The sequence below is a fragment of the Elgaria multicarinata genome, chromosome 18 (genome assembly GCF_023053635.1).
Source record: "Elgaria multicarinata webbii isolate HBS135686 ecotype San Diego chromosome 18, rElgMul1.1.pri, whole genome shotgun sequence".
NCBI classification, from domain to species: Eukaryota; Metazoa; Chordata; class Lepidosauria; order Squamata; family Anguidae; genus Elgaria; species Elgaria multicarinata.
Window position 1 is genome coordinate 20120715 of NC_086188.1, and position 16733 is coordinate 20137447.

The following is a 16733-nucleotide window of genomic DNA, read 5'->3' on the forward strand; positions in this document are numbered from 1 at the left end:
AAGGACTGAAGGATCATGCAAGTTTGCCTCTTTGCTGGCTCTCCTCAAACCTTGCTATATTCTGCATATAGGATACTTATAAATTGCCAGGAGAGGGCTTCTGAGCACTCTCAGAAGCTGTTAGGATGTTTTTTAAATAGTGTATACTATGTTTTTAATCAGTATTTTATGCTTGCTGTTATTCCTTGCCTCGATCCAATCAGAGGCGGGTAAGAAATTTATTATTATCATTATTATTATTTCCCCCCATCCTTTGCAATTCATAGAGAGCGGAGATAGCAGAGAAAGTGCACCAGGAGGGGAAAAAGCTTTCACACTGTGTGAGGGCAGTGCCTGGCTTCACATGAATCCATGTGATCTGAAATTGTGAAGCTGTTACTACTTTATAATAAAGAGTGTGACTACCTGAGGTGGTCAGTTTATGTGGCCAAAAAACGCTTTTAAGTAACGGCCTCCCCGAACATTGTCTGAACAACAGAGTAGCCCTGAGAGCGTGCAATTCGGCCACCTACAAGTCTAATCAAATCCCACAAACGGTACTTTCCTAGAGCATCTTGTACTAAAGATTTATGAATTTTCCGACGAGTTTATGCCTGACTGGCTTTAAAAAGACTTGTCAGAATACTTGAAACAATTTAGTTACACTGACCTATCTGAGACTAAATTAATTTAAATTTTAGTTCATCATCTTAATTGGAATATAAATAAGGTTGTCGGATACGTTATCAACAAACTGCTGAGAAGTATGTATACAAAAGATGTAATAAATGAATTAAGAACAAATGAAGGTGATAGCTTCCTGACAGCTGAAATGAGTTTCACATCTACAACATACCAAGAACGAATAAGCCAAAAGATCACTGCACTGATTCTAGACATCTCCTTTAGGATATCGAATTGCTTCACTGTTGGAAATGTCAAGACATTAAAAGAAAAGAAAAGCAAATCAAAGGAGTCCCACACCAGAGGGAACAATCCTATCTGTCTAGGGGAGGGGGTCATAGGATTTTTTGGATTCCTTACTCAGAGGTCACAAATGTGAGCTCTAGAGTGAAGAAAGGGGTATATCAGTGAGTGAGGAGGAGACTGGGGATGTGGGGATCTGAGCTAACCCCAGCTGTCCTCAGCTTCATCTATCCCTCCCCAAAGTGTCTGCTAGATGGGCGAAAACAACTGTCTAGCTAAAATGCAGAATGGGAGGTGCAAGGATTGTAAGTATCCAGGGCAGATCCAATAGGGTTGCACCCTAAATGAAGTATGTGGACAATTTGTTCATTACTACATGGAAGTGTAACATTCTCAGAAATAGGCTTTTTCCAAATTCAGAATCCCATAGTTTTATATCAATGTAAATATTAGGCCAGGAAGCCAAATTTCCATTTTACATTTACCGACAGAAGAAACAGAGCAAGAAACTCACTAGCAGAAATCTTAACAAAACGGAACACCGCTTATTGAACGCAAGACAATTTTATCAGCATGTTTTGTTTTTCAAAATGATATAACCACAGGTCATTGGAGCACTGACATCTACCTATGTTTGCAGACATCTCAAAACATCCATTATCAACCACATCTATTCTCAGCATCTGTTAAATTAGGTACCAACAAAATCTTCAATTTAAACTATTCTAACTTCTCAACAAACTGAAAGAATATAGTACTGGTATCACAGTAACATGCTGAGGGTAGAGTAAAACCTAAATAGCATTTTAGCTCCACTAAGGGATGGGTTGAAGTAATACTGTCACTTTGCATTTCCTTCCAGTTACAGAAATACCAACAGCAGCTTTCCCCAAAGAGAGTGCACCAATACTTCAATGATCAACAGTGATAATTCAATAGGAAGAAATAGCAGAGGCAGCTCCAAATCATCCAGAACCGTTAACTTTCAAGCAAAGAAAAAGCTTGTATTATTTCAGAAAAACATCCACTGTTTTCCAATTTCTAATACTTCCAAGCCCTAATTTCATCTTAACTTAATGGGTGAGTTTTCACATCACACTAAGCCACACTGAGAATAAGCCACCGTATGCTTGCTAACCCAACAGATGATTGGGCATTCTGTGGCTTGCCATGGCTTGTTTTCCCCCGCAGTCCTCCTGCCGGATCCCAGCATGCATCACAGGTGCCATTGCGGCACAGCTCGTTTCCTCGGCCCCTATGTCAGTACCCTTTCTGCAATTGTTCCATTTGAATCGCAGAGTGGAATTCATTTCTGAGCCCTTATGAATGTATGTTGTTCATACAATGGGTATGAACAACAAGCCATGCATTCTCAGGGTGGCTTGCTATTGAAAAATAAGCTGTCTTATGGAAACCATGCTGTTTGCATGACAACTCACCGTGGCTGATCATTTATAGTGGGTTGTCATGTTGTGCGAACCTTGTCTGTCAGGCAGTTTATTTTCTTCAAAATGCCATGTTTTCATTGCAGACATTATAAAGCAAAAAAAAAAAAAAAAAGACTAGCAAATGCTTCCAGCAATTTTGTTCTAATTAAGAGTTCATTTTCTTGTTAAGTCTAAAAATTTCACTTCTAGGAATAGGCAATATGTGGCGCTCTCTTTCTCTCCCCAATCCTGCATAAATACATGTACAATGCGCCTCAGTGACCATAGGCATTAAGAAGTCCCCAGACTTAATAATAAAGTTATTTAGTACCGTATTTCGATTGTAAGACGCCATCGATTGTAAGACGCACACTAATTTCAGTACCACCAACAGAAAAAAAATCCCTAAGACACACCCGCGATTCTAAGACGCACCCCATTTTTAGAGATGTTTATATGGGGGGAAAAGTGCATCTTAGAATCGAAGAAATAGGGTAGATCTCCAGATAAACAATGCCTGCTGAATCACCCCGATGTCTATTTACATTTTCAAAGAATTCTAAAAGGTCAGTGAGACAGGTTGATTTGTGGAAGTCACTTTCAGCCCCATTATGCTACTTTCCTGGATCCCACCCCCAAATCTCTTCATTGGTATTACATTGGCCATTCTCCAGTCCTTTATTACAGAGGCTAATTTTAAGGACATGATACATATTTTTGTTAAGAGATCCACAATTTCACATTTTTCTTTAAAAATGTGGGCCCACTGATTTGCTAGCTTTCAGTTTGTCTGTAAGATCTAGAACTTCATCTCTTGTCACCACCATTTACTTCAGTTTCTCAGACTCCCTTCCTGAAAATATCAGCTCAGGAACAGGTATCTGTCCTATATCTTCTGTAGTGAAGACAGCTGAAAAGAATTCATTCAGCTTCACTGCAATCTTCTTATTCCTTTACATTTGTTGTCATCCAATGTTCCAACTGCCTCCCTAGCTGGCTTCTTGTTTCCAATGTAATTGAAGAGTTATTTATTGTTGTCCTTGATGAACCTTAGGCCATATCTAGACCTAAGGTTTATCCTGGGATCATCCAGGGTTCGCCCCTGCCTGAGCACTGGATCCCCTGTGTTTCACCTAGATGAACAGGTTTGACCCCCGGACGATCCAGGGATAAATCTTAGGTCTAGCTACGGCCATACTCTCCTCAAAATGCATTTTTGCCATCTCTTATTGTCTGCTTGTATTCCCTTTGTTCAAGTTTGCATTTTTTTTGTTTTCATTTGGGCAAGACTTCAATTTTTTGAAGAAAACTTTCTTCCCTCTAACAGCTCCCTTAATATTGCTAATTAACCATACCGGTGACCACTGGGACTTGGTGGTACCTTCCTGACCTCGAATATACATTCTACCTAAGCTTCTATTATTGTAGTGTTGAGTGATGTCAACTCCCTCTTTCAATTTCCTTTGTACCAGTCCCTTCATTTTAGAGAAGTTTCTCTTTCTGAAATCAAATGTGGCCATGTTGGGCCTCCTTGGCAGTTTTCTACTTAAATATAAATTGAGTTTGATAACATTGTAATCATCACTTAGAAATGGTTCAACAACACTCGGATCTTGCAATAGGGTCTTGGGTGGTATTATTTAGGATTAAATCCAGGGTTGCCTTCCCTCTGGTCAATTCCATGATACTAACATATCATTTCAGAACATATGATTGCCTATCTTTAAATTGGAAGAAATTAAATTATTGGCTCAGTACAAAAATAGTTTTATGACTTCTAAAGCTAAGATGTTGGCCATCACATCATGCGGTAGCAAATTCCATAGTTAAACTATTTATTTCTTTTGCTTGTAGACTGCCCGATAAAGAATTATGGATGGTGTGAAGTTGTTCCCTTTTATCTGTCCTGAAACATCCACCATTCAGCCTCATTGGGTGACCGCAGCCCCTAGTATTACAAGAGAGAGACTTCTCCTTTCCAACTTTCTCTACACCAAACAGAATTTATGCACCTCTATCATATGCCCTACTCCATACTCACCCTTTTTCTAGGCTACCCCAAACACTTCATGTATTCCAGACCCTTGATCATTTTAGTTGCCCTTTTCTGCACTTTTCCCAGCAATACAATAACCTTTTGAGTTGCAGAGACAGAACTGTACACGAATTTGTATGCTGTTCTATCAAAGCATTATGCTGACAGCAACCGCACATCTATGCCTAATCTACACGAATAATAATGATAATAATAAATTTATTTCTAACCTGCCTCTCCCTTCTGATCGAGGCGGGGAACAACAGCAAGTATAAAATACGTAAGAAATTAATCAAAACACAGTATACATTATTAAAACTCCCTAAAAACATACGGTACTAAAAGCATCCTAAAATTCCACTGGATAGGCCTACCGGAAGAGATCAGTCTTTATAGCTTACTTAAACGCTAAAAGACTGTTAAGTTGACAAATCTCCTCTGGCAGGCCACTTCACAGTCTGGGAGCAGCAGAGGAAAAGGTCCTTATTACATGAAGGCAAATACGACTTGATAGGTATAACTAAAACTTGGTGGGATGACTGCCATGACTGGAATATAGCAACTGAAGGATATAACTTGTTCAAACAGAAGAAATAGAAAGGTAGTCGGAGTTGCACTATATGTTTAAAATACCTATCCCTGCACAGAAATACAGGTGGATGAGGCTGGGAGCCCCACCGAGAGCATCTGGATTAAAATAAATGGGGCAAGGAATAAAAAGAACATGATAATCGGAGTCTACTACCAACCATCCAATCAAGGAGAAGACAAGGATGAAACCTTTGAGAAAAAAATTGCCAGTATTTCAAGGAAGTATGATGTAGTAAATTACCCTGATATCTGTTGGGAGACAAATAATGCCAAAAGCAGACCTTCCAAGAAATTCCTGACGTGTGTGGGTGTTAACTTCCTCCTGCAGAGAGTGGAAGAAGAAATTAGAAGATCAGCAATCCTTGACTTGATATTGACCAATAGGGATGACTTAGTGGATAAAATGGCAGTTATGGGAACTCTGGGAGAAAGTGACCACGTCATACTTGAATTCTTGATTATAAAGGAAGCAAAAGCTGAGTGTAGTCATACACGTACTCTGGATTTTAGGAAAGCTGATTTTAATAAACTTAGAACTATGGTAAGTAAGGTCCCATGGCAAGTGAGCCTAATGAGAAAAGGAGAGCAAGATGGGTGGGAGTATTTAAAAAAGGAAATTTTAAAGGCACAAATACAAACAATTCCAACAAGGAAAATAGATAGAAGACAACAGAAGAAACCAATGTGACTCCACAAAAAGCTTAGAGATGACCTGAAAACAAAAAGGGATACATATAGGAAGTAGAAGGAAGGCCAGTCTACAAAAGAAGAGTACAGACAGGAGGCAAAGAAGTGCTGAAATGGCGTCAGGAAGGCTAAAGCTCAGAATGAGCTAAGATTAGTGAGGGATGCTAAAAGCAATAAAAAGGCCTTCTTCAGATACATGAGTAGTAAAAGACAGAGGAAAGAAATGGTGGTTTAGCTGCTTAATGAGAATGGCAAATTGATAACAGATGACAAAGAAAAGGCTGAAGTGCTCAATTCCTACTTTGCCTGAGTCTTCTCCAAAAAGCGGGTTTCTGACCTCCTGGAAAAAGTGAAGCACAAGTTGAGGGGGCAGGATTGCAGTTTGAGATTGATAAACAAATGGTCAAGGAACACCAACTTTCTTTGAATGGGTTCAAATCTCCAGGGCCCGATGACCTGCATCCTAGAGTAATGAAGGAGCTAATGGAAGAATTCTCAGAACTGCTGTCAATTATCTCTGCAAAATCATGGAAGACGGGTGAGGTGCCAGACGACTGGAGGAGGGCTAACGTTGTCCCTATCTTCAAAAAGGAGGAACCTGGGAACTACAGACCAGTCAGTCTGACACCCATCCCTGGGAAAATTTTGGAGCAGATTATAAAGTAGTCAATCTGTAAGCACCTTGAAAACAATGCAGTGATTACTAGACGTCAGCATGGATTTGTCAGGAACAAATCCTGTCAGACTAATTTGATCTCATTTTTTGATCAAGGAACCTCCCTTGAGTGTGGGAATGCTATGGATGTCATATATCTTGACTTCAACAAAGCTTTTGACAAAGTACCCCATGATATTCTGATTAACAAACTAGCTAAAAGTGGGCTAGATGGAACAACTATTAGGTGGATTCACAGAATCGGACCCAAAGAATGCTTATCAACGGTACCTTCTCAAACTGGGGAGAGGTAACGAGTGGGGTACCGCAGGGCCCAGTCCTGGGTCCAGTGCACTTCAACATTTTTATTAATGATTTGAACGAGGAGGTGCAGGGAATGCTTATCAAATTTGCAGATGACACAGAATTGGGTGGGATAGCTAATACCCTGGGAGACAGAAATAAACTTCAAAGTGATCTTGATAGACTGGAGTGCTGGGCTGAAAACAACAGAATGAAATTTAATAGGCATAAATGCCAAGTTCTATACCTAGGAAATAGAAACCAAATGCACAGTTACAAGATGGGGGATACTTGGCTCAGCAATACTACAAATGAGAAGGATCTTGGAATGGTTGTAGATCACAAGTTGAATATGAGCCAACAGTGCAATATGGCTGCAAGAAAGGCAAATGCTATTTTGGGATGCATTAATAGAAGTATAGCTTCCAAATCGTGTGAGGTACTGGTTCCTCTCTATTCGGCCCTGGTTAGGCCTCATCTAGAGTATTGCGTCCAGTTCTGGGCACCACACTTCAAGAAGGACGCAGACAAGCTGGAGTGTGTTCAGAGGAGGGCAACCAGGGTGATCAGGGGTATGGAAACAAAGCCCTATGAAGAGAGACTGAAAGAACTGGGCATGTTTAGCCTGGAGAAGAAAAGATTTAGGGGAGACATGATAGCACTTTTCAAATACTTAAATGGTTATCACACAGAGGAGGGCCAGGATCTCTTCTCGATCCTCCCAGAGTGCAGGACACGGAATAATGGGCTCAAGTTAAACGAAGCCAGATTCCAGCTGGACATCAGAAAAAACTTCCTGACTGTTAGAGCAGTATGACAATGGAACCAGTTACCTAGGGAGGTTGTGGGCTCTCCCACACTAGAAGCACTCAAGAGGCAGCTGGACAACCATCTGTCAAGTATGCTGTAGGGTGGATCCCTGCATTGAGCAGGGGGTTGAACTCGATGGCCTTGTAGGCCCCTTCCAACTCTACTATTCTATGATTCTATGTAATACCTGTCAGCCTAGTTTTGGATGGCTGAAGGAAGTTCTTCCCAGAGAACCTGGGTGTGTGGGCTGGATTGTACGGCAGAAGGCAATCTCGCAGGTAGACTGGACAAAACCATGTAGGGCTTTAAAGATAGGAAATGAAAGGAACCTCTCGTGCAAGCACTTGAGTCATTACTGATTCCTAGAGGGATGCCTGCTTCCGCTGATGTTTTCTTGGCAGACTTTGTAGCGGGGTGGTTTGCCATTGCCTTCCCCAGTCGCAGTTACCTTTTCCCCAGCTAGCTGGGTACTCATTTTACTGACCTCGGAAGGATGGAAGGCTGAGTCGACCTGAGCCGGCTGCCTGAGAACCAGCTTCCGCTGGGATCGAACTCAGGCCGGGGGAGAGTTTCAGCTACAGTAACTGTTGCTTACCACTCTGTACCACACGAGGCTCTTTAAAGATGATAACCAACACTTTATACTTCACTCGGAAACTAATTGGCAGCGAGTGAAGAGATTTAAAAAATGGGGTAATGTGGACACCCCTAGCTGTACCGGTGACCAACCTGGCTGCCATATTTTGAACTAGTTGAAGTTTCCGGACTAGGCACAAAGATAATCCTATGTACAGCACATTGCAGAAGTCGAGCCTCAAAGTTACCAGCACATGCACTATCAACTTTCGGTTTTCCGACTCTAGGAATGGACGTAGCTGATAGTAGGCACTCCTGGCCATCACATCTATCTGGGCTGTCATTCGGAGTGACGGATCCAGAAGCACCCCCAAGCTGCGAACACAGTATTTCAGGGGGAGTGTAATCCCATCCAGAACTGGTTGACACACCTCCAAACCCAAGTTCTGGTCTTTGATAGCAAGTACTTCCATCTTGTCTAGATTCAGCTTCAGTTTGTTTTTCCTCATCCAGCCCATTACCGCCTCCAAGCATTTATTCAGAGGAGACACACTATCCTTAGCTGACACTGTGGTCGAAGGCATAGAGAAATATATTTGTGTGTCATCAGCATACTGATAGCACCCCTCCCCATGCCTCTGGTTGATCTCTCCCAGTGGTTTCATGTAAAAATTAAATAACATTGGGGATAGGATGGCACCTTGTGGTGTGCCACACAGCAGCTCCTTCTTCGAGGAGTAGTTATCCCCAAGCATCACCATCTGGAACCTGCCCAAGTGGTAGGACCATAACCACTGAAGCACAGTGCCCGATACCTAATCCCCTTAGGCGTTCCAGAAGGATACCATGGTCGATGATATCGAAAGCCGCTGAGAGGTCCAAAAGTACGAGCAGGGACACACTTCCCCTGTCAATACTCATCCTATAAGGTGACCATAGCCAACTCCGTATCCTTCTGTGAAGCCGGTTTGAAATGGGTCTAGAAAATCTGTGTCATCCGACACTGCTTCGAGTTGGTGAGCATCTGCCCTCTCGATCACCTTACCCAAAAATGGAAGATTTGATAATGGTCTATAATTATTAAGATCCAGGGGGTCCAGGGAGGGCTTTTTTTTAGAAGTGGCCGTAACTCCGCTTCTTTTAAACATGATGGAAAACTACCCTCCCTGAGAGATGCATTAATAATACGTTGCAATTGTGATCTAACTGCATTTCCTCCCTGGGCGACCAACAAAGAACGGCAGGGATCGGGAGGGCAAGTCGTTTTTCTCACTCGTCCAAGCAGCTTGTCCACGTCCCTGGTACTCACTAACTGAAACTAATCCAGTGTAATCTTACTCACGGAGTTGCTGGATGCTCCATTGTCAACTTCTGCTATAATGAGTGCGTTTAAGTTGGCTCTTATCCGAGAGATTTTATCTGTGAAGTGATCATTAAAGGCATCACAGCGAACTACCGAAGGCTCTAAAATCGAGTTCAGGGGGGAAGATGTGTGCGTTACACCCCTCACCACCCTGAACAGTTCAGCTGGACGCGAATTCGCAGAGAAAAAAGCTTTCTTCGCTGCATGTATTGCTAAGCAGGATATTGCACTCTGAAAGCAGTATGAAAGCGGTATGTAAAAGGCAGGCGCCACACCTAGCAGGATATAGCGGTATGAAAGCAGTATATGGTATCTGTCAATGGGCCACAACAGTTGTCAGTGCACTTCAATACCGCTATAAAGCAGTAGTATGGCTACTGCCTTTTATATACCGTCAACACAATATCTCCAAGTACGGAAAGTTCCAAAGTATTTGTTCCATGCATTGAAAAACAAACTAAACACTCTTCAATACCACAGTGCACCATTGTTTTGAAGTATTTAAGACAAAAGAGAAATTCTAGAAACAATCCATCACAAGCCTCTTCCTTTTAGCGACATCAAAAGGGACAGCTGTGTGGTATGAAAACAATAAAGAGTCTGTGGCACCTAAAGACTAACAGCGTTTCATTCAGGGCTGCGGAGTCGGCACATAAAACCTCCGACTCCGACTCCTTTATTCATGGCACCTCCGACTCCGGCTCCTTTAATTATATATCGATATAAGAAATAAATTTTCTATATATTTCCTACATCGACTGCAAGCATGCAACTTTTTAGAACCCTAACCTGTCAAAGCCCGGGTCTAAAAGCTATAGCTAAGACATTCTGGTTTTTTTATTTTATTTATTAAAGAAGCCCAAAAATGAAAACAATGAGGTTATATTTTCTAAAATCCAAATAAAAATCTCCTTTACTGTGTTATGTGACATGCTCTCATTAGACCCGTGTACAATTTGCACACGTTCTAATGAGACTCTATATCACACACACGTAAGGAATCTTTAGACATTAGTCATAGAGCATCTGTGGCTAAGTAAGGTGATTCTTATTTAAATAAATTGCTTGACCTAGCCGTGATTACTCTCAGCCCCATTCCTGTGTTTTTCCCCTCATCTCTGTTGGAGATGGAGGAGTGAAGACACCTTGACTGTTGCCTGCCTCAAAATGGAGTCTGTACTGCTCACTCACAGCAGAGCTACTTCATAACAATTGTATTTTATTCAGTTAAAAGTGAAAGTTTGTTTTTGGGCTTCCTTTCCTTCCTCCCCCCTCCCTCTCTCATACACCCCAAAAAACTCTTTCTTCCCCTACAAACAACCTAGCCCAGCGCTTACCGCAACCAGCCAAGATTACCAAACTCTTTCTTGTGCTTGGAACTCACACGCTTGGAGCACTTGAGTCATGGTGACTCGTCTGAGCCTGCCTGTGAAGGAGCAGTGGCGCTCTGGAAAAGGTGGCACATTGATCCGTCTTTTTCTCTGCTGCTGATGGTGTCTGAATTTCTCTGGCCAGCTGGACTACAAATCCAGGATTTTTGTCCAACCAGCTAGAATATTTTGGAATTGGCTGGAATCCAGGACAATCTTGGTTTTCAGGGACATATTGCAACTCTATATATAATTTAAGTTTATTAGGAGTCGGTACATTTTTACCGACTCCGACTCCAGTAAACCAAGAATTGTTTCCGACTCCGACTCCACAGCCCTGGTTTTATTATTAAAGCACAAGCTTTCGTGAGTTAAACCTACTTCGTCAGATGCAGGAATGAATAAAAGATTAAAAAGTCAGTTACAGTCACGTAGAAAGCAATATTCCATTTCAATTTAAAGAGACATCTACGATGTTGAAAATAGGACTTAGACAAGATGGGGGAGCATTTCAACTTTCCATGTCATTGGTAACGGATCTCAAAGTGACTGTCTTGCAACAGAGAAACTTTAGGAATGATAATTTGAATAGCTTAGTCATTACAGTGTGTCAAGTCCCATCTTGCAGTTCACTTTTTTAATACTGTAGTTGTCTCTTTAAATTGAAATGGAATGTCTACTTTCTACCTAACTACAACTGACTTTTTCATCTTGTTTCTATCCATTCTTGCATCTGACAAAGTGAGTTTTGCCCACAAAACCTTGTGCCTTAGTAATAAATCACTGTTCATCTTTAAGGTTCTACAGATTCTTTAAACAAATTAGTATTCAAATATTATGCTAACAAGATATAAGGGATAAGATATATTATCAATTACTGCTGTGTCATTTCTTAAGAGTACATTCCATAATTTTGCTTAGTGCCTTTTTCAAGTTGAGCTGTACTACCAACTTTTGCTTCTCAAAAAGGCAGAGGGTTCACAGGTCAACTGTGGGTAAACCTTTACAGGTGTATCGTAAAAAGTTAAATAGCTTCTATTCACTTTTTCCAAACTGTTCAGTTATATATGCACACTTTTTAAAAAGTGCTATATCCTGAAATGTTTTGATTTTTTTCTTTATATGAAACTCAATCTCTTCTATCCTTTTGCTTGCCACTTTTAAGTACCATTTCCAACACTACTATGGGAACAGGAGAGGATGGACAAACAGATCTGCATAAAACTCAAGATGCAAACACACCACTGCTATACTATGCTGTGTACTTGAAAGAAAACTTTCTTTCTCTTATTTCAGGATATGTAATTTTTGAAGAAAAAAAATTAATTAAGGCCTAACCTAAACGTTTAGGTCATCAAAATAATCGTTAAAGCTCAAAGAATGCATTATTTCTTCATATCTATTCAAAAACAAGCAAGGTAAATCCAGCTTAGCTTCTTCAAGCTATGCGAAATTCCAGTATACTGAATCTAACCTAAACAGACTATGAAAATACAGCAGCAGACTACATTAGATTAAAGCAAATGTTATAGTAAGATATGTAGCCATTTACAAATAATCAAAGCAACTTCTTAAATATTGATGTTACGTTATTATGGAATCCAGCATCTTCTCTCTCACTCATTATTTTCTGAGAGTGACTTGACTACATGTCCTGATGAACTACGAACTTGGGATCTACTCTCAACTTCATTTTCTGTATAAAACAAGTGATGTGTGTAATTCATGCCCTAATTCTAATATGGTTTAAATACTTACCTACCTACCTTTTAACAGTAAGACAAAATCTATGCTCTCTGATTGAGCAGTCTTATGCACTCGAATAACATTATAAATGAATCTACCTATTGGGCATCTCAAAAACATCAGCTGGATTATTTTGCCCATTAGGCAGGGCTTCTTTCTCTCAATTCTTCGTCAAACATTGCACAATCACACATCTGCCAGAATTTGATATATTCTCCAATCCAGCATCTTGCCTTTGTTTACTACTCATGCTCTTCTTTCTCATTCATTAGGGCCAATGGCAAGCCTCTATCAACCTGGAATATATGGATTCCTCAATAACCTGCATGTACATATGCACAACACTGGGTTTCGAGGCCCTGATGCAAACTGAGCATGCTATATCCTGGCTGAACTTCCACAAAAGGGTAGGATCCTCCTTTGTTTCTTCCCACGACGATATTTAGCGTCTTTTTCCAGTGAATCCAACGTTTTGCCTTTTCTGGATTAGCAGCTATTGCCAACGCGCGCAAGAAACGAAGGATAGAGATCTCTTAATGCTGCACTGAGTCCCAAAGCCTTCTTCCCTTCCTACTCACGAGTTGGTGTGAAGATACTCGAAGGTCAGCTGAGCACGCTGCAGACTGCTGTAGTTACTGAAGGCCATGACAGGGGACGAACACGATGCCCCGCCCACTCCTTCCTTCCCCCCAGCGCGCGCGCGCGGCTCCCGCCAAATCCCTGCCTCTGAGGGAAGAAAACCAAGAAAGCGCGCGCGCGCGCGCCCGTTTCTCTCTCTCTTCACAATCGAAGTTTCCAGAATCTTCCCCTATCAAAAGGCGCGCGCTTCCCCGCCAATCGCAATTCTCTTCACGCAGGTGAGCGCGTGGAATCCTGGCTCTTCGTTCTTCCCCCCTCCTTCTTCACAGCCTCGCAAGGACGATGCGGATGTTCCCTTTACCGACTTCCCGACATAGTCGCCCTCCCAGACCCCCCAAATTCCTCGACCGTCTTCTCTCGATGGGTGCGTTTTCTTCTTCTGAGGAGATCTCGTGATAGCAGCGGCGCTTAACTCTCTCTCGATTTCTTTTGGCCGCCGCCGCCGGCTACTTAGTTTTCCCCACCCGCTTTCTTCGCGACCGAACGGTTTCTCTCTCCCTCACACACTGCGCTGAGGGGGAAGGCGGAGAATGGTCGTCACCGCCTCCCAGCGATTGGGCCAGTCTGCGCCACGTGACAAACGAAACATGGCGCCGCGAGAGAGAAAGAAACGTCGTCTCGGGGTGTACGCGTGTAAGGGAAACGGTTTCTCCCCTCCCCTTATAATGCGCGACCGTTTAGAATTAGAGCGGGGGGGGGGGAGGGCGTTTGGCGCGTGCGCGCTGGGAACATGCGTTGCTTTTATTCTACTCTTCGCGGTTGAGGCGGCTTCGTCGAGATCATCTGTGGCGCGCAACGGGAGTGTGAGGTGCGAGCGCGCGGGCCTTTTCCTTCTCTCTCCCCACCCCCGAACGACGATCGCGGGCGTGTTGTCTCCCTCCCTTCTCTCGCTTGCCCTACGCTTTCGACGCGAGCGCGGGCTCCCTCCTCGGATTACCTTGCCGCGAGTGGCTGTGCCCGAAGAAGCCATTTTCCTCACAGGCGTAGTTGACCCAACCGAAGAAGACGGCGTCTTAAAATGGCGGCTGAATGCTCTTTTTATGCGAGCCGCGTCCTCCCTCGTCAGCGTGACTTTGCTCACCGTCTCATCCGCACCATACTTTTCATGAGATTAGCGCATGTAATGTTTATTTGCTGGGTGTTTCCTTTTGCTTAAAGAACCGTCATCTTGACTTGTTTCTTAAAACATTTCATTAAAGATAAGGGATTTCCAATTTCAAGGTAGTTTTGGCATCTACTCCATCCCTCATAGGTGTAGCCTTTTTCCCCTGGCTATCCTGAAGTTCAAAAGAACAGTATTCGGGTAATGTTCTCATTGCGTCTTACGTGGGATTAAACTATTGCAGTTTCTCTCTCTTGCTCCCCCTCCCCACTTTCCCCTGAGGAGGCAAATCCTAGAGAATAATAAAGGGTCAATCTGTTCATCTTTTCCAAGAAGAGCAATTGTTATGAACTGTAGGCAATCTGTTTTTTTGCAGTATAATTTTGGAATTATCTCTTATAACTACACTATATATTCACACACTACTAATTTAGGTGTGTGTGTGGGATGTATATCTTTTTGGGTAGAAAGTGGAGAACATAGCAATATGGGCGAACATCTTGAAAACTGTTCTGGAATCTGCTTTTTATCTGCTGGAAATATGGCTGTTGAAGAGCAACTCTGTGTTAGCCAGCAGTGTCATTCCCGATCCATTATGCTTTAGGGAAAAGCAGCTGTTTGCTGTGCTTCTTTCACCATACATCATCTCATTTCTGTGATTCTATGCACACATGCTCAGTTCTCTCTTTGCTTTGTTTCTTTAGTAGTAATCTGTAATTTTCCTATAAATTTGTACATTCTGAAGATTGTGCTGGGGTTTTAAAAGCAGAGGCCAACAGTCTGTTGTGTAAAGAAGAGGTGCAAAAACCATTCAGTAGAACTGCCCTATCTGCTTTTCTTCCAACTCTCTACTTTGCACTGTTCTTAGGGTGCAGTCCCATGTGGTGTGCCTTTGTGGATGAAAGCTTCTGATTTTGGAGGCTTCTGAGTATCCAGTACCCTGCTGGCCTGCTGCTGGTAGGGCAAGAGGAGGTACAGAAGTCATTTTCATCTCTCCATCCTCCTCCCCCACTCTCTAGACAAGCCTCTGGGCCCCCTGAAAGAGGCGTGCAGGGCTGGGACTGTAGAGGCTGTAGGAGTCTTCATAATCCTGCCTCTCCTCCCCTACATACACATCACAGTGCCCTGTTTCAGACTTCTCTGAGGTCATTTTTGCAGCCTTGAATGCAGGCATTGCAGTTCTTTCAGAGATGGGGAGAGGGATTGGTTTCCAGAGTCTCCTTCCAAGGTCAAAGTGTCTATGGCTTCAGAAGGAAGACTCCAAACCTGGGATACTCTTGGTGACCACAGAATTGCTTTCCTCAAGTACTGTTTTGAAATATTCCACTCCCAGTTTTATACACTCTGAGCATTTATTTAATATTCCTTGCTTGCCATCAGATCTGTTGTATCCACATTATGTACATTCTGCAAACATACAGCTCTATATGGATTCTGAAGCCTTGCATAACTCCACACAAAAATGGAAATGGTTTGACGAGAAGATACCTACTACTCTCAGAAAACAAGTCACAGTTGATGCCAGCTTATTCATGAAGCCATTCTGGAATTTTCTTTTTTTATTAATTCTTATGAGGAAGAAATTGGCTTCCTGGTCTCTCAATTCTTTCTTGTGAAAGCAAACAACTTTCATAACTTGGATGGATTGATATCCTTTGATCATCAAGGGGGGAAAAGCACTTCAAATGAGCCAGTCCTGAGGAAGACACCAGAAGACATTATTAAAACATCAAGCAGAGTTTTTAATAACTTTAACATGCTTTGAAACAAGGCTGTTGGATTAGGGCAAGTTCAAATTTTATTGAAATCTTAGGGCAAGTTCAAATTTTATTGAAATTATTAAAAACTGTTAATACAAATCTATGAAGACTAGAATTTGTCAAACAAATCTGTGTAGAACCAAAGCTAAATCTGACAGCGCAGGAAGAGTTCCATTTCTGTTTGTTACCTGTAAAAACTGTACAAGGAAGGTTTTATTTATTTTAAGCCACTTAGTTAAAAAAGCTCCCTTAGGAGCTTCAGTACACTAAATGAAAACAAGACAGTCCCTGCTCACAGGCTTAAAATCTAAAAAGGCACAGCTCAAAAGAAAAAACTATGAGGAGGGAAGAGGAAAAAAGGAAGTCGTCTTTTAGCAGGGCTGGTGAAATGGCCCTGTTTTCCATCTTACATCCCTCTGTTTCAGCCTACTGGAATGACTGCTGTTAGTGACAGTTTAGGGAGGGGAGTGATGGTTGAAATTTTTCAGGTACAGACTTTGTGAATGCTGGCACATTGTTTGGAGACATTTCTTACGCACTTTGGAAAGCATTTTACTGATACTATTGCTCACATCTGAACAGATTTTGTGAAACATCCTGACCTGCACATCAGAAAAATGCAAGTGAAATAAAGGTAAATCTGTATCTGCACGAACACTGCTCTAATATAAAGGCTGCTTATGCTCTTGGTTTCTTCTCCAGTATTTTGATCATACAACTTGCAGTTGTTTCAAGATAAGAGCAGTAGGCTGGTTTGTATATA

The 16733-nt window shown here is 42.0% G+C and overlaps 1 protein-coding gene across 1 annotated transcript in view; it reads right to left on the reverse strand.

Annotated features, from left to right (window-relative positions):
* The window catches only part of MORC2 (MORC family CW-type zinc finger 2), an 84733-nt gene extending 71030 nt beyond the window's left edge, over positions 1 to 13703 (reverse strand). The window contains exon 1 of the mRNA XM_063144257.1: positions 13048 to 13703. Within this exon, the coding sequence (XP_063000327.1) occupies positions 13048 to 13115 (68 nt within the window). The 5' untranslated portion in view covers positions 13116 to 13703. The remainder of the gene's footprint in view (positions 1 to 13047) is intronic.
* Between the last annotated feature and the right edge of the window lie 3030 nt (positions 13704 to 16733).